General features: G+C 55.5%; 8 protein-coding genes across 8 annotated transcripts in view; 3 read left to right on the top strand and 5 right to left on the bottom strand.

Annotated features, from left to right (window-relative positions):
* Positions 1-189: 189 nt before the first annotated feature.
* MONBRDRAFT_34671 (uncharacterized protein) lies at positions 190-5,395 on the bottom strand (the record flags this gene model as incomplete). The annotated part of the gene is made up of 21 exons (XM_001750624.1): positions 190-535; positions 613-675; positions 758-816; positions 1,266-1,314; positions 1,431-1,726; positions 1,810-1,894; positions 1,994-2,105; positions 2,227-2,279; positions 2,436-2,500; positions 2,696-2,965; positions 3,068-3,160; positions 3,250-3,386; positions 3,487-3,699; positions 3,784-3,815; positions 3,990-4,063; positions 4,166-4,371; positions 4,475-4,528; positions 4,617-4,668; positions 4,944-5,009; positions 5,129-5,210; positions 5,310-5,395. 21 exons carry the CDS (start codon positions 5,393-5,395, stop codon positions 481-483), a joined length of 2,202 nt encoding a protein of 733 aa, XP_001750676.1. The 3' UTR covers positions 190-480.
* A 682-nt stretch (positions 5,396-6,077) lies between these two features.
* MONBRDRAFT_12766 (uncharacterized protein) lies at positions 6,078-7,701 on the bottom strand (the record flags this gene model as incomplete). Its single annotated transcript, XM_001750623.1, has 2 exons — positions 6,078-7,015; positions 7,119-7,701. 2 exons carry the CDS (start codon positions 7,699-7,701, stop codon positions 6,078-6,080), a joined length of 1,521 nt encoding a protein of 506 aa, XP_001750675.1.
* Positions 7,702-8,156: 455 nt separating this feature from the next.
* MONBRDRAFT_34670 (uncharacterized protein) lies at positions 8,157-10,119 on the top strand. The gene has a single exon (XM_001750650.1). The coding sequence runs from the start codon at positions 8,281-8,283 to the stop codon at positions 9,874-9,876; it is 1,596 nt and encodes a 531-aa protein (XP_001750702.1). The 5' UTR covers positions 8,157-8,280; the 3' UTR covers positions 9,877-10,119.
* Positions 10,120-10,305: 186 nt separating this feature from the next.
* On the top strand, positions 10,306-14,370 carry MONBRDRAFT_34669 (uncharacterized protein; the record flags this gene model as incomplete). Its single annotated transcript, XM_001750649.1, has 17 exons — positions 10,306-10,339; positions 10,798-10,883; positions 10,988-11,128; positions 11,208-11,336; positions 11,508-11,636; positions 11,760-11,824; positions 11,912-11,973; positions 12,070-12,167; positions 12,259-12,381; positions 12,478-12,574; positions 12,673-12,824; positions 12,990-13,156; positions 13,235-13,336; positions 13,448-13,529; positions 13,651-13,722; positions 13,811-13,968; positions 14,113-14,370. The coding sequence occupies 17 exons, from the start codon at positions 10,306-10,308 to the stop codon at positions 14,288-14,290; spliced, it is 1,875 nt and encodes a 624-aa protein (XP_001750701.1). The 3' UTR covers positions 14,291-14,370.
* Positions 14,371-14,537: 167 nt separating this feature from the next.
* Positions 14,538-17,167, bottom strand: MONBRDRAFT_39252 (uncharacterized protein; the record flags this gene model as incomplete). The annotated part of the gene is made up of 7 exons (XM_001750622.1): positions 16,774-17,167; positions 16,465-16,580; positions 16,064-16,385; positions 15,813-15,942; positions 15,610-15,727; positions 15,305-15,526; positions 14,538-15,140 (listed from the first exon to the last, which is right to left on the bottom strand). The coding sequence occupies exons 1-7, from the start codon at positions 17,075-17,077 to the stop codon at positions 14,538-14,540; spliced, it is 1,815 nt and encodes a 604-aa protein (XP_001750674.1). The 5' UTR covers positions 17,078-17,167.
* Positions 17,168-18,084: 917 nt separating this feature from the next.
* MONBRDRAFT_39251 (uncharacterized protein) lies at positions 18,085-19,131 on the bottom strand (the record flags this gene model as incomplete). The annotated part of the gene is made up of 1 exon (XM_001750621.1): positions 18,085-19,131. The coding sequence occupies exon 1, from the start codon at positions 18,997-18,999 to the stop codon at positions 18,085-18,087; it is 915 nt and encodes a 304-aa protein (XP_001750673.1). The 5' UTR covers positions 19,000-19,131.
* Positions 19,132-19,667: 536 nt separating this feature from the next.
* On the bottom strand, positions 19,668-20,905 carry MONBRDRAFT_34666 (uncharacterized protein; the record flags this gene model as incomplete). The annotated part of the gene is made up of 1 exon (XM_001750620.1): positions 19,668-20,905. The coding sequence occupies one exon, from the start codon at positions 20,903-20,905 to the stop codon at positions 19,961-19,963; it is 945 nt and encodes a 314-aa protein (XP_001750672.1). The 3' UTR covers positions 19,668-19,960.
* An 813-nt stretch (positions 20,906-21,718) lies between these two features.
* The window catches only part of MONBRDRAFT_34665 (uncharacterized protein), a gene marked incomplete at its 5' end in the record, with an annotated part of 3,748 nt that continues 2,624 nt past the window's right edge, over positions 21,719-22,842 (top strand). The window contains 2 exons of the mRNA XM_001750648.1: positions 21,719-22,002; positions 22,510-22,565. Coding sequence (XP_001750700.1) covers positions 21,719-22,002; positions 22,510-22,565 — 340 coding nt within the window. The remainder of the gene's footprint in view (positions 22,003-22,509; positions 22,566-22,842) is intronic.

Raw genomic sequence — 22,842 nt, 5'->3', positions numbered from 1 at the left:
CGTTTTTGATAAGGCAACTGGAGAGTTGGTCCGTGTTTATCGCGAATGCACTACAACCCAGGCGAGAGCCTGATCCCCTGCTTCGCTCTACTCTCACTCGTGCTTGCTCTGACCTGTCATTTCCCTTTACAGTTGGTCTGGCGTGCCGTCATGCTGGTCGTGGGCACCTCGCTACTGGCCGGCATCTTTGTCGGCATGTTGTTGATTGTCGCCACGGGAATCATGTGAGATCTGCCCAGTCATGTTTGATTCGCCAGCTCGTCTGGAAAGCGACTGGCCATTGTGAAAGTGCTGAGCATTTAGGGGTTCAAGATCAACTAGAACGATATTGACAAGAACGACAGCGCCCGTGTCATCCAGAACATTGCATCAAGATTAGACTCATGAATTGACGCCAGATAGTATTGCTAATTCAACTGTGCATCAGCCTCCTCTGCAAATTAGATGGCACACATCATCACAGGTCTTTAGGCAGAAGCTTCAAAAGCGACCAACGTCCCCGGCAGTGCTAGCCACGGCCAAGCGCACCGGCATTCTGTGCATCAAGGAAAGGGGGTCAGCGAGCAGCACGATACAAGCAAACCACTGTGAACTACATTCAGAGGAACATACCGGTTTGGTGGGTCTAGCCAAGGTTCCTCGCCAGGCGCGGCCTGCATGGACTGGTTGTGGTACCTAGGGCACACGATACAATAATGCGTCAACACCAAATGAAATAAAACGGACCAACACCATCATGACCTTTGCGCGCGCACACCTGGTCATGTTGACATCAGAGCGCGTCAAGTCACCCTGACGAACGCTGTGATCCAAATCCTAGACACATGTGTGCATCAAAAAATGTGAGCAAGCCAACCGCGTTCACTCGAGCCGAGTAACGCGCGCGCGACCGAAGCTTCGAGACGGAGCACTGTACCGGGGCGTGCACGAGTGTCGGCATGTTGCGCTGACCAAACGCTGTGGTGTCAGCTTCGACGCGATGCGACTGGTTGTGGGAGGAATAGTGACTTCTAAACATTACCAAACGCGTAGGGGCACGCTTGTCAGCCAGGGTGGGTAAAAAGGTGGACACAGAAAGAGCGGGGGCCGCAAGACTTGCCGATAACGGGAAGAAGCTCTGACTTCCGGCCGAGGTGTGCGCTAATGGAGCAACACAGGGTAGGCGAGCAGTCGCTAGATTATGCTTTGCAAGGTTGCTGGTTGCTGATAAGCCAAAAGAAAGCGAAACAAAGAGTTCAAGCAACCTTCCTCCGCCCCAAACATACCGAGTAGCGACCATAGACGCCTTGCGGATGATGCACACCAAAAGCCGTTCTGCTTTATCAAGAACCAACCAAAAGCACCAGAACGGGCATCAGTGTCCAGAGACTCTGCGTTTGCAAGGCAAATGCAGCAAGGAGGTGCTGGCGTCAAGGCCATGCAGCCCGTACCTTGTGGTGGCATTGGGCGAACGATAGGTCGACCCACTGCTAGATCGCGGCTGACCCAAAGTAGACGGTCGACGAAAGCCATCCGTATCCCGGGATTCGTTGGCGGCGAAGGAGCTTGCTGCTTCATGAGAAGGGGCTTGCCAAGTCATGTTGGACCCTGACGCACGCTTTGTACCCGCGTGACTGCCACTAATATTGCCGATAGAGAAGCCCGAGCGGTCTGGCCAACCGGGTCGTGAACCACCCGCACGCTGCATGGCGCCAGTGGTGTTGAGCTCGAATGCGTTTGCCCGTCGCTGAGAACACCCGAGCCAAGCAAAAAGTGAGGAGTTTGATGTTCTCTGCGCCCGCGGCCATGGAAGCGGGAGACTAGACGTACCATCGTGCTGTTAGCCCCGCCCTCCCAGCGCATGGTCTGTGCCAGAATAGATGCCTCTCCTGTAGCCTGAGCGCCAGTGGCCGTGCTGCACGAAGCCGTGAGCGTTCCCGTGATGCAAGCTTGTATCCACGCCATATGACGGATGAAAACAGGGCAGGATCAAAAGACATCACGCAAAACCTACTCGTTGGGGTTATCGAGATGGGTGGGGCGATCGTCCTTGGCCATGGAGGCCACCCCTCGATGTGCCGCCGATGTGGGGAGCATGCTAAGATTGAGATCGTTTCCATACACGCCTGCATGTGGGCCAACGTGGCAGTTTGAGCATACGATGACTCGCTTATTCGCGTCTTGAAGAACAACACAGCAATAGCGTCACAAAAGCGAGGTTGACAGAATCTAGAGAACCGGTCGTACTCTCTGAGAGCAGGCTCGTTCGAGAGGCCAAGATGGAATGTGAAGTCCCGAAGCTGCGGGGCGATTGGCAAAAACAAAAGAAGCAAAAACAACGGCTCGTCAGAAGCGCGCCGCATGACATGGCAGCAGAAGAATCTTGTCGTATCCGGAGTGAGTCGGCTGCCCAGATCGGCAAACACGCGCAAGCCGGGGAAGTGTTCAAGTCGCACCGCGATGCATTTATGGGTCGAGTGGTTGAGTTGAGAGGAGTGCCACCAGTATGCAGCTCGTTTTGCTGGGGATCAAACGACACAAAGTGCCGTGCCCGCCCCGTGGCTCCGTGCCCCTGCTGCTATGTGGCAGGCCAGTGTGGCTCCAAGCAAGTGAGCCCAACTGGATTCGCCAAGCGCTTACCAGAAAGCGGGCGCCGTGGGCCCAATAAACAAGCGGGGGTGGGGCAAAAGGGCGATGGCATTGCAATGAGACGGACCGGCACAGCAGCAGCTTGCGTGGCTGCTGATGGGTTATGATTGCCGTTGTCGGTAGACGCCGGTTGCTGCTGCGCCATACTAGGCCGGGATGTGGCCTGTGCAGCCTGTCCCGGAGCGTAAGAACCTGCAGCCAACTCGTCATCGTCATCGCGAGGAATCATGGAAACGTTGGGAGCTTGCACAAAGGCAACGCCACCGCCATGATGGCCATTGGCACCGGATTGGGCATCTCCAGGAGCAGCGCTCCATTCTGTGTCCTCCATCTGATCCTACCATCAGCCAAGTGAGTATTCTCAGAGCCATTCAAGAAAAGATAGCAGGCAGTTGACCGAAACAAGGGAGCTTGGTGGCGGTCGGTTGAGCAAGCCAACCTCGGCCATGTCCACGCTGGCTTCGCCCGGGCCGTCCGGGTAACAAAGGCCATTGACACGAGCATACATGTGCTGCTGAAGAATGGCATATGTCTAGTAGGAACGCGGGGGTGGCATTGAGCGATCTGTTGCTTTCCAGCGCAGGAAGCGTTTTTGGCGACTCGTCCAATGATGCAACTCACCTCAAAGCTGCGCTCGCAATATGGGCACGAGAAAGTTTCGGGGTTGACGTCTTCTTGCATTTCAAAACTCACGGCCGCCTGCTGTGCTTCAGCCGTGTGTTCGGCCATGGTCGGCTGCAAGTGTGCAGCGATGGAATCTGCAAGAGTTTGATCGGATCATCACAGCCCGGCAGACAATGAGGCAAACTAAAAGGCAGCTTAGGCATGATCACGAGGCATGCCCCTGCAAGCGCATACCCGAGGGCTCGAGCCCGCGCCCAAAAGCTTGCATTTGTGGGACGCCATTGGGCGCAATGCTTGACGCAGCAAAGGATGGCGGTGGGGCGACAGGTTCGCCTCCGCCCTGCGGCGCGTTTTCAGCAGCGCTGCGAGTGTTTCTCATGGAAACACCACCGTGGCTGGACCAGCCGGTCGCAGCAAAGCTTGTGGACATGTCAGCCCCCTCCCGCACTATGTGACGATGTGCGCAGGCGTGAGCATGGAAAAAGACCTATGCTGGCGGGCCACTTGAAAACAAGGGGCAAGTGGACATACTTGTGACCTCGTGTTCCACAAAGCGATCGTCCCTAATAAAACGCGAGCATGGATTGGCGAGCGCTTATGAGCTCAGCTTCGACTCCAGGCCAGCGGCCATATAAATGTCTGAATGGATAAAAAAAAAAAAAAAAAAAAAAAAAAAAAAAGCGACCAGCAAGAGCAAACGCAAGATCTGCCGTAAGGGTCGAGCAAAGTCAACGCACCGACGGTAGGGCTGGCGCTGGCCGGGAAAGGTTTCGCGAACAATGCCTTGAGTAATTTCCGATACCTCGATGCCCTTTGACCGAGTGAATCAGAGTAAACAACCGAGTAAACAACCGCGCATGAGGGTCATTGGCCATCCAGAAGCACACATGAAGAAATCGTTCGAGAGGCAAACCTGGGTGCGTGCTTGGACGGGGTAGCCCTTTGGCTGGGCCACGATGAGCCAAAAGTAGCGGATGGCCCAGGCGTCAAAGGCGGCCAGCGAGATTTGCGCTTCATCAAGATCGCGACGCCACCAGTCGCTGGACTTGACATCGCGCTGATAGCGAAACGTGCCGCCCGGGAACTCGCGTTGAAAGGCCTCGAAAACAGACGCTGAGCCTAACCCCACAACAGAATACCAATAAGCAGGGGCGTCGGTCGCAGCCCGTGGCCTCCGGTCGCTTTGATCCCATGGGCCGGATCCGCCGCAAGAAGAGCATACCAGTCTCTGGAGCTAAGATATCACGGAGATCGTGGATAGGCTCAACTGCCACGCCTGTGCACGGGGCAAAAATTAAGGCAATTTGTGGAGGTGTCAGAGCTGGTGCGGTGCAGTCACAGGTTTGAGGGGCACCAGGCCTGACCGTAGTCAATGTAAATTTTGGCAATGTCTTCACGTCGGACGTCAAAGCCAACCTACAAGTGCAAGTTCAAAAGGCAGGGTAAAAGGTTTGGGGGGTCGTGTGAGCTGCCTGGGAGCGTGGCAAGAATGGCAAGAACAAGTGCGCACAAAAGTGTAATCCTGGTGAGTCAGCAGCAGCTGCAGTGCGCTAGGCAGAGTTCCAGACACTACATTGAGGGGAGAGGCGGATGGAAGAGTCAGACTGGTGCAAGCCAAGATCGCTTCGGCGGATCCATTGCCAAAGAGTTGCTAGCCTGCCAGGAAAGGTGTCGATCTACAAACCAGATACGGTGAAGAGAAAGGTGTCGACGCCCGAGGAAATGGCCATGACGGCAATCGGGCTGTAGTCTTGGGCCTGCAGCGGAGCGGAGGCCAGGATGAGAAGGGCTGGCAGTCATGTAGAAAGGACCATAAAGGCGTTTGCAGGGCGCCTCGGGCATGAACAAGTTATGAAGGAAGGCGGGGAGGTCATACCCGCAGCCGAGGCGTGGAAAACACGGCCAAACCAAGAATTTGATGTTCCATCAGAGCGGCCACAGCCAGATCCACAAGTCCACTATCGAGTGCAAACACGGGCGTTGTTGAATCGACAAAGGATCATTACCGTCTGCGCGCGAGCGCAAAGGAGTGTGCATGGGAGACATGTTCGACCCACCGATCGGACAGGGGCACGATGGAAACGCGGGTGGTGGCACCACCGGTGCGAGAGAAAGCCACATCAATGGCTTCAAAGTCGGACATGGCACTGGTGCTGCTTGCCGCCTGCAAACCAGCCCTGCCGACGCTCGGGACGACTACGAGCTACGCGAGCGAACACAGCAAACATTCGAGATGTCAGGTCGCCCACCCGCAATGTTGTCCCTGGCCCGCCTCCTTCCCCCACCCTCACATCCACAAACACACACACAAAAACACACACAGGCCCTCGCCAGGCTCTGCCAGCATCCAGGCCCAGAGCGATCAGATCACCGGCCGATCCAGGGCAGTGTCGTTCGAGCCGAGCCGAGCCACAGGCACCACCGGGGAGCTGCCAGTGAGTGATGCACCCGCAACCGCGCGCTCACGAGCGTTGATTTTGAAAATTGAAAAATTTGAATTTTCAAGTTTTCTATTTTAAATTCAGACTTATTGCAGGTGAACGAAGCGTTACTGTTGTTAGTTCTTTAGCTTTTGCAGACGTTTTGCGACTTTTCGCGGCGTATAGATGAGATCAACAGTATTTTATGCATTATGTAATGTTACAGTTATTTGATTTACTGTTGGTCTGGATAAGGAAAATGTACGTGTTTGAGATCTGGTTCATCATCACCACAGCGTGAGCTGCGGCTCGCGCCGGACCCGAGGCGGCAGCGAGAAAGGGCGGGCGCGGTGACGGTGGAGCTTTCAGAGGGCTGTGTGAAAGGAGCTGATAGAATAAGATGAGCTAATGGGGCTGATGGTGGCTATACGAGGGCGCGGGTGGGGTATGTGGTTGGTCTTGGGCTTGGTGGCGCAGGAGGGCATCGCCGTAGATGTGGCGGTTGTAGACACGATCGCAGGTGGGGCAGGGAAATTCGCGAGTCCACACGGGCTCATACCAGTAGTTGACGGCCAGGTTGCGGTGCTCGTCGGCGTCGGGCTGGGACTGGACCTCGTGCCACCAAAAGGCGGGCATGAAGAGGGCGTCGCCCGGCTGGATGGTGCAATCGAGATAGGGCACCTGAACCAGAAGCGGGTGGCGGTCGGCAAAGTCGGGCGCCTCGATATCAACGGCAGCCATGACCATGGCCGTAGCTTCTTGTAAGCGATGACGGCGAAATTCGTCGAGGTGTGGGTAATAGGTGAGCTCGGCCTCGGGGATATGCCCCTCGCCTAGAAGCGAGTTGTTGGTCGGAGCGTACAGAAATAGGCGTTTCTGCCCCGACACCATGGCCAGGATGTTCTCAAAGGGATCAAAGTGCATCTTGCCGCGGGTATGGCCATCACTGAGCCAAAGGTTTTGATGGCGTAGCGGAAGCTCGGCGGTGATGGGCAGGGGGGGCAGATCGGGCAAGAGCGCGGGAAAGTGGGCGGCCATTTCCGTGTACTCGAGGTAGGCCGTGGCCGTGCGATTGACCACGCGAGCCGTCTCAACAAAATCCAGAAAATGGCGCAGGGCCATGTCACGATGGGCTGGGCGCACCACCACAAGCTCGGGGTGGGCTAGTTGTGCGCGCACCGCCGCGGGGATGCGCTCTGGACGCGCGTTCCAGAGGCCAGCATCTTCAATGCCCTCAAACTGGCCCAAGGGTGCAAACTTGACGTGCACGGCCTGCGTGCCAAAGGTTTGACGCAGGTATTCATTGCTCCACTTGGTCATGGCGACACTATCTGCCAGAAGACCTGCAACAACGAAAAGAAGCGCAGTGATCATGATGTTACGCCGACAAGGGCAACAGATCGACGCACAACGTCACTTGGCACCACAGTGAAGCACAAGACTGACCGCGAAGAATGACAGGGCGGGCCGGCAGGATATAGTCGCGCCAAAAGCGAGCAGAGTCGAGGCTGGCGGCATCGAGCTCCGGACACGCCTCTGCATGCCGGGCTGGATAGAAGAGGCGAGCTTGCTGATCCTTTACGGCCCGACCTAGCGCCGTGAGCCCACCATCTGGGGCCAAAAACGTGCCGCATGCCGCGTTGACCAGCTCCAGGAACTGCGGCAGGGCGGCGGCGTTCAGCGCGTGCGGAAAAGCGACGGGGGGAGGGCGGCTGGGAGGTGCGCCAAGGCAAGACTGAGCACGGGGCCGCGGCGGGTACACGAGGGCGTCGCTATCTTGCATGAGATCATAAGCCACGACGAGGCCTTGCTGTGGGACCTGTTCCGTCAGCCAGGGTCGCAGGCTCGCCCCCAAGGCACTCGCCGCGGGCCCAAACACAAGGGCACAGCCTGCATGCTCCCGCTCAGCAGCGGCATCCCACGGCAACAACTCGTCATCTGATCCCCACGCTCCAACACCACTACCCCATACCCCCAGCACCCCCAGCGCCACCACCCACAACCCGCAAACACCAACCCCAGCCCTCATGGCCTCGACAATCACAAAGCCCACTGCGTCTCCCTCCCTGTCCTCCCCGTCCTGTCAGCGGTCGTGCCCCTCCCCCTCCCCCTCCGGGTCACTGTGCTCTCGCCTCTCTCTCGCTCTCTTGCCAGAATTGGTCCCCGTCTAAATTTAGCACACAGATGTAACACGGGCTGACATTTGATTTTTCGTAGTATACATACGAGAAGTTGTTGTTTTGTTAATGTTATAAGTGTTACTTGATGTAGACTTTTATGCACTTTGGCTCAAAGCCCAAGGCAAAGCAACAACGTTGATCAACGTCTCATCTCCTATCTTTAGCAGCCTGATACGAGCATCCACACACACACACACACACACACACACACACACACACACACACACACACACACACACACAGAGGCGCGCTGGTGTTCAAGTGAAAGGCAGCGGGGACGGACAGGCATTTTCTTCTCGACATTGCTCGTAGAGGCTTCACTTGACTTGACTGGCAAGGTGGTCTTGTTTGGTCCGGACGCGGAGCGAGCGTTGTTTGAGAAGTACTTTAAGCTCTACGATTGAGAAAGTATCAAGAGTATCGCAACCATGAGCTCGATGCCCACCACAGTCAACAGCGCCGGTGGCGCGTCGTACGAAATCGACGACCTCGGTCGCCTGCACCGCTTCCTGATGCTTGGCACCGAGGGTGGCACTTTCTACGCTTCAGAGAGTCAACTGACGGTGGAGAACGCCGGGTGCCTGCTGCGTCTGTTCAACGACGGCCGTGGCCTTGAGGCCCTGGAGGCGATCAAGGCGGTTTCCTTGGGTGGCCGTGCACCCCGCCAGACCCCGACCATGTTTGCGCTGGCCATGGCATGCCGCAGCACTGACCTGGCCGTGGTCAAGGCGGCCTACACCATGCTGCCTGAGGTTTGCCGCATTCCCACCCACCTCTTCATGTTTGTCGGCTTTATGACGTCTCTGGGCCAGTCCAAGGGCTGGGGCCGCGTTGCGCGCGCCGCTATTGCACGCTGGTACACCAGCAAGCCCGCAGATCGCCTGGCCTTCACCGTCACCAAGTACCGCAACCGCGAGTCCTGGACCCACCGCGATCTCCTCCGCCTCGTCCACCCCCGCACTCGCGACAGCAGCCAGCAGCTCATCTTCCGCTACATCACGCACGGCATGACCGGCGTGGACGAGCTCCTGGGCAACCTCCGCCCCAGTGATTTGGCTGAAGTCGAGCCCGTGCTCGCTTTTCTTCGAGCAGTGGAGACCACCACCAAGGCTACGGAGGATACCCTTGATGAGGTCTTGGAGCTGATCCCTCGCCACAAGCTGGCCCGTGAGCACCTCTCCACCGACTTGCTCAAGCTGCCCCAGATTTGGCAAAAGCTGCTGCCCAACATGCCCATCACGGCTGCCATCCGCAACCTGAACAAGATGACGCGCCTCGGCCTCTTTGAAGAGGCCCACAACCTCGAGGCCATGGTTCAGCTCATTACCAGCGAGGAAGTCCTGCGAAAGGGCCGCGTCCACCCCTTAGCCGTGCTCTCAGCACGCAAGGTCTACAGCTCTGGCCGGGGCTTGCGAGGCGGGCAGACGTGGGAGCCTGTGCCCGCTCTTGTGGACGCCCTTGAGAAAGCCTTTTACCTGTCCTTCCACACGGTGGAACCCACGGGCAAGAGGATTCTCATCGCGCTCGACGTCTCGGGCAGCATGACCTGGGGCAACTGTGGCGGCTCGGACCTGACTCCACGTGAGGCCTCTGCGGTCATGTGCATGCTCACCCTCCGCACCGAGAAGGCTGCCCGAGTTGTTGGCTTTAGCGACGAGCTCGTCCCCATCCATCTCCGCCGCAAGGACACACTCGAAGAGGTCATTAATAAGATTGAGGCCATTCGCATGGGTGCCACCGACTGCTCCCTGCCCATCCGCAATGCCGAAGCCCTGGGCCTGCCCGTTGATGCCTTTATTGTCTACACCGACAACGAGACCTACTTTAACGAGCAACCCGCCGCTGCCATGCGCCGCTACCGCCAGCACAGCGGCATCCCCAACAGCAAGCTGGTCGTCGCCGGCATGAGCAGCACCAACTTTAGCATTGCCGACCCCGCCGACCCCAACATGCTAGACTTTGTTGGCTTTGACAGCGCCGCTCCTCAAATCATGGCCGACTTCATCGCCGACCGCCTCATCTAAAAGAATGAGCCGTCTGCGTTGTGGTGTTCGTGGGCGTCCGTGGGCGAGGGATGGACAAGTGGTGTGACTGTGTCTCTATGTCTGTGTGTCTGTCTCTGTGTCTGTGTCTGCATCTGTGTCTGTATCTGTGTTGGTCTTCGGGGTCTGTGTCTGTGTCTGTGCGATCCCGATGCACATTAGTATTATAAGTTGCTCGTACTGTCCCGAGTTGACGTAGAGCATTCAATCGAGTCAGCGACTCTTCCTCTTCTCCTCGAACTCTCATATGATACATCCGATGTACCTCTTCCTCTGCTTTCCATCTCTACGCCAAAGTCGCCCCGCTTTTAAAGTTGTCACACCAACAATCTCCCAGTTCCCCCTGGACCTCGAGCAGACTCACAATTTCAACTCACCGCCTCTATTTTTGAAACACAGAAAGTCAGCATCATGGCCGCATGGCACGAGGTGGCCGCGCTCACCGGTACGTCTCCCGTCCCCCGCCGCCTCCTTCCTCCCCCTTCCCCTCCTCCTTCCTCCCTCCTCCTCCCTCCTCCCTCCTTCCCCGCCGCCTCCTTCCCTCCTCCTCCTCCTCCTCTGCTCGATTTGCCTCCCTTTTCCTTCTTTCTTCCTCTACTTCTTCTTCCTCCCGCCTCCTATTGGCACTCTGGAATGCATCTTTTTTTTTTTTTTTCTGGCGCTGTCATCACTTCTTCTCCGCTTGCTTGCTTTCTTCGTGCCTGCTTCTCCTGCCTGCTTCTCCTGCTCCTGCTCCTGCTCCTGCTCCTGCTCCTTCTCCTCCTCCTCCTTTCTCCTTTCTCCCTCTCCTTCTTTCTCCTTTCTCCTTTCTCCTTCCATGGCCATCGTCTCGCACATACCCATGAATCTCCTTTCCTTGTGAACCAATGCCTCATCAACTATTTACGGCGCGAATGGTCTTAGGCAAGGCACAGCGCTTCTTGCGCGCCCAACTCTCCCAGACCCTTGTAGCGGGTTTGGCCGCCGACCACAATCTATGGATCTACGAGGTTGGGCTATGCGTCCCATCCTTGCAGCTCAGACCAAGTACCCTCCACCACGCCCAGCTGCTGTTCTACCCCCTCAAATTTTCCCCTGCCCACTGTTCTTGCAGGCCGACACTCGTGAGAGCGCTGGCAATGTCAAATTGCCCGCCGACGCCTCCCATGCCGTCTTCTTCCTGCCTCCCAACCCCCAAGACCTGCCCACCAAGGAACTCATCATGCAGTCCATCGTCGTCTACACCACTGATGTCGTATGTACCTGCCGCCTGTCACCCCCTTTTTCCTGTTGTCATCAGTGCGTTTACCTTTGCTTGCAACGCCACCACCTAGACGGTTGTCATCAAGCCCTTTAGCAGCAATCTGGGCGCCACGCCGACTGCGGCTGCCATGCTCCCTTCTGCCCCCTTGGACCTGGTCATTGTCGATGAAGCCAAGGGCATCTTTGCTTGCATCCTCAAGGTGTGTTCGTTCGTGGGGCAATAATTGCCCCGCCTCCAAACATGTGCAAGCATCGGAGGCTGAGTTCTGAGGAAAATTTCCAGAAAAAGCTGCGCAAGCCTACCTGCCACCACAGATGTATTCTCCTCTCTTCCTCAAAGCCCCCCCTTCTGGCCCTTGGCACATTTCTAGGACGGCGTGCATTTCTTCCACGTGGACCTTGAGACTGCTCAGGTTGCCTCATTGGGCATTTCCCCACTGGATGGCGCCCCAGTCCTCACCACCCTGATCCCTGCCCTTGCCCTCGTCACCCTGAACTCGGTAAAACACTGGCCCACACTCAGCCTCACATACCCAGCGCCTGTCCCAGTGCCGCCTGCTCACCTGCCCTCGACCTCCCTTTCTGTCTCTCCTTTCCGTTTCCCGCTTCCTTCTCTGCTCTAGGCGAGCCAAGTCACTTGCCATTGTGTGGATCAATTCGAGAATCCCACCATCTTGGATCTGCCCAAGTCAGTCTTTCTCTCTCTATCATGCCCTCCCCCCATCACTCTCTCCCCTTCATCGTGCTCTGATGGCATTCAACTCTTGTGATGCAGACTGGCCCAGGATGCGGTCGTTCGGGACGTGTGTGCATGGGGTCACAGCCTCTATCTGCTTGGTACGAGCGCCTGCATTGCGATTTTCCTCTCAGCAGGCTTTGGTGACTCGTACCGAATGTCACGCACTCACCGCGTACACGCCACCGTAGTCGTAGATGCTCGCACAAACGCCACTTTGCTGTGCCTGGACGACTATCGTCGCCACGGCGCTTCATTTCGACAGATGCCCCTGAGCCTGCCCGACATCTACGAGGTACAATGCCCATCTGCGGCCTTTGCCATGGTCTGGTTGGATTCGAGCATTCTATACATCCTCTCATACCCGACCGAACCGACGTTAACAGCTGCCCACTGAGCGTGGTGTCACCATGTGTGCCGGCCCGGGCCGCATTTACTTGTGCTTGCAACAACGCAAATCAACTCACTATGATGTTCTCACCATTGCCACCAAGTTCAATCGCATCATCGTACGTGTGCCTTGCTCGCCGACACAGCCAGCGGCAAGCCTAGCATCTGCTTTTAGCCATGCTCATGCGAGCCCTTGCTTCTTGTTGTGTGCACAGAACACTCAACAAGCCCTTACGGTCCCCAGCAAGAAACAGCACCCGCTGGCCTTTGCCAGCTCAGAGGAGGCGCTCGTGGTTGTCACTTCCCAGCACAGTGCGTTAATGTCCTCATCAAGCAAATCCTCAGCTTCTTGTTTGCTGCGCGATCTCACATTCGCGGGCCTGCCTTTGATCGTCACTCTGGCTACGCAGTGTATGCCATGCCCCTGACCGATGAGGATCGTCGGGAGGTGACCCTCGCCACTTTGCTGACCACCGGCAACGTGGCAACCCCTGTCGTGCAAGAGCCGACCAATGCCGATACCGCTGAATCGCAGCTGCAGTCGCTCCTGCAGCAACAAGCGGTATGCCCATCCTTGGTGTCTTGAGTGCCGGGTCGGGTTGGGTCGTGCTGTGCGAAGAGTGGCTTAACGCATCCCCTCGAATGCTGTCGCCAAATCGGTTTTGTTGAGCCATTGATTTGTGTGTGTCTTGGGAATCTCATTCTCTGCCTTCTCGTTTATCTACAGTCCATGACCGACGAGGCTTTTGCCGAGGCCTGCCGACAGTGGGTCAGTTTGACGCAGCCGTCGGCGGATCAAGTTGCGCGTTTGCTTCGTCAACTCGTTCGAGACCAGCGTCACCTCACTGAGGAGGTGGTTCGCGTCTGCCTGACCCACGCCCCCATCAATGGCTGGTCAGTCATCGCCCCTACGCCTGCCGACACAACCTGCATGGCAACGTGAGATGTGCTGACCCTTCTCAATTCCTTCAGGGACGTACCGGGCTTGCTACCTGTGCTGGTGGCCCAGCACAAGTTTACCCTACCATTTGCTCTCCGAACCCTGGGCGTCATCACAGAAGAAGATCTCCTCACGTACGTCGTCTGCCAGCTGCGCCCTGTTTGTGACGGTCGCATTGGATGACGTTTACCGTCTGCGCGCTGATGCTTCGATTGGCTTCTTTAAATTTGTTCACAATGCGACAGAGCTGTAGCCGACCTGGTTGCCGTATGCAACAGCGAAGCAAACGATGCTTCCGAAAGCCTGGTCATGACTGTCCTGGCTGAGGTGAGTTTTTTTTTTTTTTTTTTTTTTTTTTGTTTTTTTGTTTTTTTGTTTTTTTTTTTCCTCTCTCCTACGCATGGGGCTTGGTACCGTCTCATCTTTTCATTCCAATCGCACGTGACAGCTCTCATTACTCAAGGTGGACGAGTTGCAACTCGGTCGTGCTGCGCGGCGGATAAGTGCAGACAAACTGGAGGTACGCAGCTGGTGCCCGCTGAATTTGTGCTGGGCGTACTGATTCTGATTTACCACGTGCCATCTGCCGACGACCATGATCATCGTAGGCGTTGTTGAAGCGCCTGCTTACACTCTTGCAGTTGCTTCTGCTGCAATCGAGTGATGCCTTGTTTGTGGAGCGCCCACCTGCCGTTCCGGCGCTGATTGTCATTGCCACGACGCTCGTGGATGCTTTGGCGCTGCGCCTTGTCACTTCTCCCGAAGGGTGAGTTGATTACCCACATGTTGTGTTGCAGCCGGTGACTCACTTGTCTGTGGCTGTTGCCAACGAAACAAAAGCATGTTTATTTGCTTTGGTAATGTTTTGGTATTCCACTCACAAGTGCTTGTGGTGCGTTTGACTTTGAAGGGCTGCGCTTCTGGAGTCGATGCAACGGGCCATCAACGCGCATCTGGCGATTGCCCAGGCCGCTGCGCCTTTGCTGGGAGTGCTCCGGGCTCTCCAGAACGCTAATAAAAACCCCAAGCAAACGCGCAACATGCCTCAACGGGTGCCCGTCTATTCGCGAGAAACTCTCGTGCTGTAATGAAGCCTGTATGCCAAGGAATTTTATCAGAACCAGTCTTTCGAGGTGTTTTGTTGTTCTTGCTTTTGTTTTTGCATGCGGAGCAGAAGAATTCAGATTGTGTGTGTCAACTGAATGGTGTGCAGGGAATGTTTGCGACCGAAACGTGAGTTGGTCAATTGACTCTATGCAACCACGCTAGTTCATGGTATCCAATGTGGCGGGTAGCAAGCCAAGCCTTTGATGTTACAAAAAGAGGCGTTTGGGCTCAGGGGATGGGCACGTTACGCGGAATCTGCTCGGCGCTCACGACGGGCAGCTCTACCGCCGACGGCGTGTCTCCGCCAAAGTAAATGGTGTTATTGGCTGCCAGAATCGGGCCACTTTGGTCGAGAGGCAGCCCGTTGTTGGGGTTGGCGCTGAAACGCGGGTAGTTGCTGCTCGAGACTACCAAGCGCAAACGGTGGCCCTTGGCAAAGATGTAGGCCGTGGGCCACAGATCAATGGTGATCTCGTAAATCTCACCGGCTTCCATGGGTGCGGCGTTTTGTTCGGGACCATTACGCCAGCGCATGCGCTGAATCGAGTCGCCAATCAAGATTGAGTCGCCACCCTTGAGCAATGGGTACACGTCGGAGATCTTGACGGTAAAGTCCGTGTCCACCCGGTCGCTCGAAACAAAGAGGCGAACCCGAATTCGGCCAACAACCGCCGTGTCCTCAATCATGGGACCAGTGGTGAAGACAAGCACATCGGAGCGGTTTTCCACTGGGCGTTGGTCATGGGGACCGCACGCCAGCTCCAGGTTGTTGCCACCTACGGTAGGTACCGTGTTGTTGGGATTGTACAAGTAGGTCTTGGAATTTTGCGTCTATAACGACAAGGAAAGAACCGGCAAGCAGTGCAGGTGAGTACAGGCAACAAGGAGGGTGCAGAGGGGCGTGGACCCTGATTAAACACCGCATGGTTTTACAAGCAAAGCAATTCGGTTTCAGGTTTAATGGCACAGAGAGGAGAGAAATCAACAGGTCTCACCGCAGGATTCAACTCTTGCAGTCGCTCGGCGTCATCCAAGAACAAGTTGTGCGTTGTTGCTTGGGGAAACTCGGGTGAAGTGGTCCAGTACATGCCCGTGGTGTTCTCGGCTGCGACTGCCGTCACATCGGCCGAGGGCGGGGCACCGCGCGAAGGGCCCATCACATAGAGGGTGTAGCGCTCCAAATTATGGGCCGCTTTGTAGCCGTCAACACCCAGATACTAGAGCCAGCCAAACCCAGTCATGAGGTGTGGATGAACCAGAAAGGAAGCGGCGGTGCATTTACACCTTATGCAAGGCTTACTTTGGCCATGGCTCGTTGCCAGCGCGGGTAGAGGGGGGAGGCGGGCAGGGTGCCGTTGCCGTAGATGCTGAGTGCTGTTTCGTAGCTCCACACCTCGGCGTAGCGGTCATCCGGGAAGCTGGAAGGGCGTGCGGAAATGGCAATCCATGTCGTGAAGATGAACAACACAGACAAGATGGGGCGAGAGACAGGAGACAACGTACAGAAACGGGTGCTCGGTGAGGCAGTGACCGCGAGGGCCAATAATCATGCGAGATTGTTGAGGATCGACACTCTTGTAAAGGTAGCCCTCAAAGGTATCCATCATGGGCTGCAGGAAAATGTCATACCAGCCTGCCATGGGAATGCAGCCGCGTGAGATGGTGAGGGCAAATCCACCCGGGCCTCATTGATTCTGTGTGACCGCCAGAAAAAGTATCACACGCATTCCACTGAAGTCTGTGCGGTCACGAACCGGCCCAGAAGATGGAGGGGAAGGTGATGGTGGAGTCGTTGTTGAGAGTGCGCTGCTGCCACCAATCGCCATACTGTTCGTGGGGCAGCAGCACCGTCTCGTAGTAGCTGGGAGCGTCGGGTCGGTAGTCCTGCATGCCTTTGAGCCATTCCTTTGCCAGGTTTTGCTTGAGGGCCCCGCCCTGAAAGGCAGCGGCGTAGCCGACGCCCAGGCTGAAAATAAGCCACTGGCCCAGTTCTTGCTGCTGCTGGCGCATGGCCAAGATGGCGTTGATGCCATCGGCTGAAGCTCCCATGATGTAGACTTGACCATTGCTCCAGGACTAGCGATGGGCGGGGCGGAAAAACAAATGAGCGGCGCGATCGGAAACGAGCAGGTTAGAGCGGGTTTCATATCGATACCTGCTGCTTGATCCAGCTAATCGTGTCAGCTTCGTCATCTGGGCAGGTCGACCAGAAAGTAAAGTTGCCTTCCGATTGGCCGGTACCACGCTGATTCTGCTCCACAACCACGAAACCTGGACGGACGAAAAGCCGATTGCATGAGTGGTGGTCACGGCCAAAAAAACCGAGGGCTCTTCTTGAGCTTGCCAAACAGACAACAGGCAGCATGCCGTGGCCCCGCCGCATTTCGATCATGGTTGCGGATCTTGCCAAAGCCGCATGCACGAACGAGGGGGCGGCACCGTAGCTTATCCAAACATTTCTCACCAAAGGGCAGGAAGAGATCGGCAAGATTCTCCGTGCCATCGGGACCGTAAGGGCTGCGGATGACAACGGTTGGCCAGGTGCCCTCGCTATGCAGATTGAGGAACACCGTCCAGAGCTGAACGCCATCGCGCATGGTCAAGTTGAAGGCGCTCCACGACGCACGGGCCGCTGCGATCTCCGTCTCAAACTCCTCCCCCATGACCGCAGCCATCTCCGTCAGCTGCTCCACATTCATGGCCCGCACGCCCCCCACCAGGGCCACCACCATCGCCACCGCCACCGTCACCGCCAACCTCATCTTCATGCCAATCACAACTGCCAACTGCCCCAGTGACCCCCCGATCCCAATTCCAGCTGCCACACACACGCGCGCGAGAGAGAGAGAGAGAGAGAGAGAGAGAGAGAGAGAGAGAGAGAGAGAGAGAGAGAGAAAACAAAAAAAAAAAACACAAAAAAACATCAAAACAACGAAAAGTAAAAAACATCAGAAACGTATGTAGATGTAGATGAACTGTGGTCAAAGAAGATGTTGTATTTTGTCGGTTTTTGCTGTTTTATTAGTCTTCCTAAAGAGAGTTTGTGATGCAAATATGGTAGTTTACGTCTGTTACCTCTTTGGGAGCGGTGGGGGACCGAGCTGGCCAAAATGGACCAGGGTGGGTGGGGGTATAGAACGTGAACAGGATGGGTGGGGGTATAGAACGTGGCCAGCCCCAGATAGGAGTACAATGACATGTCAATTCTCTCTGAAGCGGGAAAGACGGATTGACTCACGTATACACGCGCGCGCGCACTCACAATGCCGCGCTTTCTGAGCACAACTCACACAACTCACACAACTCACACAACTCAGTTCCTCAGGCTATCAAGAACGATCGAGCGCACGTGAATCCCCACGTACGTACATTGACTACAACGAGCGAGCTCAACTCAGCTCAGCACGGGTCCAAGGAGAAACCATCACATCCACAGTCACAGAACGAACGACCGGACATGGAAAGATAAGGGTGCCCGGCCAGGCAAGAACATTTAAAGCATCACAAGGTCGAACCAGAGCTTGGTCTCGGTATCTGTTAGAGACCAGGTCGGCGAATTAAGAGCACATCACGTCAAGAAAGAAAAGAAAACAATGATACGAGACTGTTGCCACTAGTGAGTGGGCGTCAACATGCGCATTGGCTCGTGCCCGACAAAGCGACAAGTGAGCACCCACCCCCACCCACACGATGATGATACTGCGGTTTAGTGGGAAAGGGATGCAACAGTATGCATCATTCATGAATACAATCGGGTGACGGACGAACCGGCGCATCATCGTCCAGGTGGCAACTTTGGCCTGTAAGGGGGCACAGCGGTATCATGATCTGGCGACGGTGGATTGCAAGGGGCTGCACCGAATTCCAGCGGGGAGGAATAGTTCCGCTTGTCAATATAGCCTTGGGCACGCGTGGCATCGTTATCTTGATCAGAAAGCGGGGGGTGCAATGGTGTGGTCGCGCTCGGGTTATCATGCGCCCTCAAACTCGAAACGTCGGATTCAAAGTCGTCAGAACCGTCCAGGTCGCTCTCCTCAACAGTAGGCTGGTCTTCAGCTTGGGCCGCTTGACCTCCAGAACCAGGCCCACTCGGTGTGGTGGCCCCAAAGAGGCTCAAATTGCAGTGCCGACCGGCGGTGGGTGCGCGAACAGCGGGATGGAGCAGACCAACCCGCTCTAGACCTTGGTCCGCTTGGCCGCCAGAACCAGGCCCACTTGGTGCGGTGCCCCCTAAGAGGCTCGCCAAATCGGCCATAACGGCTTGATCAGTGGACGGGGAGGGACTAGACTGATCTTGAGCTTGGGCATCATGGCTCGTGGAGGCCTTGTTTCGTGCCCGGCTGTTTCGCTTATCTTTCCGGTTCTGTGAGCGATTGTACGCTGCAGCAAAGCTCTTGAGCACCACTGTGACGACAAGTGTATTGTAAAACCTCAAGCAATGGCGCAATTTTGCTTGTTCGGCCTCCATGCTTGTCTCCTTCGACTTCAACCTTGCGAACACGCAGTCTGACCATGGTATCTGAGTGCCTGCTTGAGCTTGCGGGTCAATCATGGGATAAGACCCTGGTATACCTTTGATGTCATCGATGATCCGGGTGGCAAAGGGACCAAAGCTCTTCAAATCGGCTTTCTCGTCCTCAAGATTGTAGTAGTTTTTGCGCTTGGCACGCTTGCGAGGTGGCTCCGCCATGATCTTGGACCGAGAGAAGCAACAGAGTGACCGCCAGTCTCATAGGTCACAGGTCTGAAAGTGGAAACACGGAAGCAAAGACGAGACGTGCACTCAAGCCGAGCAAGCCGGGGAAATGGCCCAAACTCCACCACCACCACCATGAGAAAAAAGACACCCCCCAAGGCAAGCAACGAACTGATAGCGGTTACACTGCTATACCACTGCGAACTGAACATGCAACGGAACCACTAACGTACGTTCTTCCCTTTGCAAACGCATTGTCAGAGGCACTGCAGAGGTCATGTGTTCTACAGTAAGCGAATAAGCTTTAGAGATCCTGACACTGCTACTACCAAGCGTAAAGCCTGGGCCTGAATCACTAAATGAACATGCCCCCTCCAACTTGTTGTTTTGTTGAGGGGGTTGGCGCGCCTTTTTTTTTTTTTTTTTTTTTTTTGGATTTGGGCGCTGACCCCTTTTTTTTAGTTTCTGTCCATTCCCCGTCCTGCTGCTGCTGCAGCTACCCAACCAGTCCTACGTCCCCGACCTTTCGCCTACTGCCACAGGCACTCAAACGCAAGCGTACGTCGTTGGTGCACTCTCTTGCCTATCTCATTGGCCTCACCGCCCACCGATGTGAATTTCAGAATTCAGGAAGAAGGACAGACAGACCGTCAGTCAGGCTTGATTCAACCATCAATTCAGGAGTTTGAAAATTTCGATTCGATGAGGCAATCAATCAAACCTCTCATGTATATATCAATAATATGAAAGCGCTCAGCGCAAATTAAATGAGCTTGCTCTGACCAGCAGATCAAGCCACGGCCTTGGCAAAGGCAAGACACGCTCGCCAAGAGCTCGGCAGCCGGGCTCGCGCTCAAATTCATCTAGTATCGGTTATCGTTCAGTATCCAAAGGTTTATTATCAGAAGGGGGTAAATAAAAAAAAGGCATGACATAGAGGGAGCTTGCTGACACCTCAAAAGGTGCGGTCTCGAAGGCTCTCATAAAAATGGCGATCATAGTTGGTCCATTGTTTGCGCTGTTGGGCATAGTGCTGCTTGAGATCGTCAAAGTGGCGCAGGCAATGCTGTTGGGCCAGGACGTTCTCAGGCTGGTCGCTGGCAATGATGCTGCGCACGGCACGGATCAACGCGACCTGTTGCATCTGCAGGCGGCTCGTTAGCCGAAAGCCCAGATCCACGAGCTGGCCGTGTTGATCCTCGGCCAGACGACAGGCCTTCTCGCCAGTAATCTCCATACGTCGAAGGCATACATGGCGATGCTTTTGCTGCACCTCGCGGACGGAAAAGTTGGCGAGCTCGACCTCGGCATGAAACTTGACGAGCAGCTCTTGAATGGTCTTTTGCAGAGCAGCGGGCCAGCTCGTCATGAGCATGACCAGAGCCTTGCAGTCAAAACCCTCAATCAGGGGAGCATTGGCAAAGTTATCATTCACTTGCAGGCGCGACATCAGGTCTTCAACCTCCGAGGCGGTGAACGAGTAGCGCCGCAAGCGAAGGCGTGCAACGCGCTGCTCTGGGACCAGTCCGGCGGGTGCGCTGGTCGTCATCTGTCCAAGTCGACTCGGCGGCGACTGAACCCGGCCCAAAGGGCTGGTACGGCCGCTCGTGATGGACTGTTGCTGCTGCTGTTGCTGCTGCTGCTGCTGCTTCTTCGATGACGATCTGCTCTCAATGATGCGCTTGCTCCAATCAGCGTTCATGGTCTGCACACTGAGGCAGCGTGTGGTGGGCTGCATCATGGCAAACTGTAGCAGGCCACCCGGTCGGTGGGGAAAATGGGGCGCAAAGCAAAAGCCGACAGGCAACGAAAAGAACGAGATGAATCGTTCGACGTGTTGCGGGGAAATGCCACCTCTTCCGACCAGTTCCTCGCAACTGGCCAGAACCACGGAGGCCATTTCCACAGCAAATAACGACGTCAATCGTCAGCCAGGGTGGCGAGGCGGAGAGCGGGGGCTTGGTACGCAGGCGCCGCTTACCCCTCTTTCTCGGATTGGTCACAGCGTGGACTTTCACCAACCGGCATAAAGCAGGCAATGAAGGAAAGGCATTGGTTTCGAGGGGTGTGCTTGAACCTACCGTGGGACAGAATGATGATCCCAACACCCTACAGCTCTCGGCGTAGACTCTTTACCCAGCTGCTATGCGCAGGTCCTTACTTGGTTGGTGTGTCTGTACCCAACCACACCACGACCTCTGAATATCGGGTCAAAGGACAAACAGCTGCTTGGGGAATCAACTTGACAGTGAAACCCCCTGCGGACATTCGAGAAAACGGGGTGAGAAAGTGAGAGACACCTGAGCTGATTTGTGCGATGGGGTTGACAGACCACCCGTTGAGCCTTCGTCATTTCAGGTGGTGCGCACCCTTTCGCGCCCGGGTTGACAATGTCCCCATGCCTGAAATGAATGATTAACTTCGCAGCAACGTAGTTGAAAAGCACACACCCCAAGCCAGCTAGGTCCATTTTTTTTTCCTGCACAGAAACGAGACCATCCGACTGCCGTCGCAAACGTCAAACACATCAACTGACCCGCGTTGACACTCACCCCACACCCATTATGAGCGGATGCTCCAGCCCCACGTTTATCCCACGTGACTCACCCAAATGCAACACTCCCGTTGGGTGCGAAGTGGCTTGGCCCCTACCATACTCCACTCCAAATAGTCCGCTTAAAGGATGACGCAGGACCGAGTAAAACCACGCACCATGCTAAACTGCAAACAGTTTATGACACACAGACACACACACTTGAGACAGAACGCAGAAGCAAGGGACATACTTGCGGCAGAATCAACGCTGCTGTCCCCTTCAGTTCTCTCCTCTCTTCTGAACCAATTCATTCATTCTTCTTCTCTCTTTATCTCTCCTTCTTTCTCTCTCTTCTTTGTCTCTCTCTTTCTCTCTCTCTTCTCTTCGAACAGTGGCAAGTCGCAGGCAAACTGGTTGGAGCTGAGTGAGGCCGAAGCAATCATTCTGAAGGCACGACATCGGTCTGGTGTGATGCTTGGCGGGTGGTGTGATTGAGAGTACGTCAATGTTGCTACTGCGTGGTGTGCGTCACTGCCATATGTTTGCTACTGTACCACACTCCTTTCTAACTCGGTCCCACGTGCAGGGTGAATATACACACGAGGGCATTGGCACCCCCCGCCCCCCGCTTGTATTTCGCTCCTTGGTCCTCCAGCCCTTTTTGTTGTTTGACAAACAAGAGGCGTTTGTTGAGCCCATATGCACGTGCTTGTCAGTGCATGTCGTGTTGATCATCATGGCGAGCTACCGATTTGACTCATCCGTTTGTCGCATGCCTTGGGTAAAACCAATGATCTGATTGATTCTTTTCATGCCTTAAAGTTTCCGGTATGAACGTGTGCCAGAAACACTTGTGGAATGGGGTTGTTCGAGTTGAGAGCCACTGCTATCAACTGATCTGTGGAGCGGGGTTGAAAACATCGAGAAGCAGACCAGCAGCTTCCCAGGCCGCCGCCACCCAAGCACAGATTCCATCGGGTTCACCAGAAACAGCCTGCCTCACCCAAAAAGAGACGCGTGCGAGGTAAGGAAAGCCAATGAAGCCACACCCACAACCACAGCACATGCCTGGCAAGCGTGAGCGTCGCGCACAAACAAGGGTGGCGAAAAGCGTTTGGTGTTTTTACATTGTAAATGTTTTCACAAGGCAAGTGCGTTTCAAGTGTGACGGCGTCAGACTTGTTCTCAAATTTGTTCTAGAATGGGACGCTCAGTTCTATAGAAGTGTCTCTGCGACGCGGAGTTGGCGTGCTGCCGGTTTGGAGAGCCTACCTTTCGACGGGGGGACATCACGTCAGACA

This window comes from Monosiga brevicollis, genomic scaffold (assembly GCF_000002865.3).
Source record: "Monosiga brevicollis MX1 MONBRscaffold_45 genomic scaffold, whole genome shotgun sequence".
Classification (NCBI taxonomy): Eukaryota; class Choanoflagellata; order Craspedida; family Salpingoecidae; genus Monosiga; species Monosiga brevicollis.
The sequence above is the reverse complement of the archived record's forward strand: the minus strand, read 5'-3'. Positions and strand labels throughout refer to the sequence as shown.

Excerpts from the sequence above, each read along its gene's own strand:
- MONBRDRAFT_34670 (XM_001750650.1), top strand. The coding sequence starts at position 8,281 with ATGAGCTCGATGCCCACCACAGTCAACAGCGCCGGTGGCGCGTCGTAC.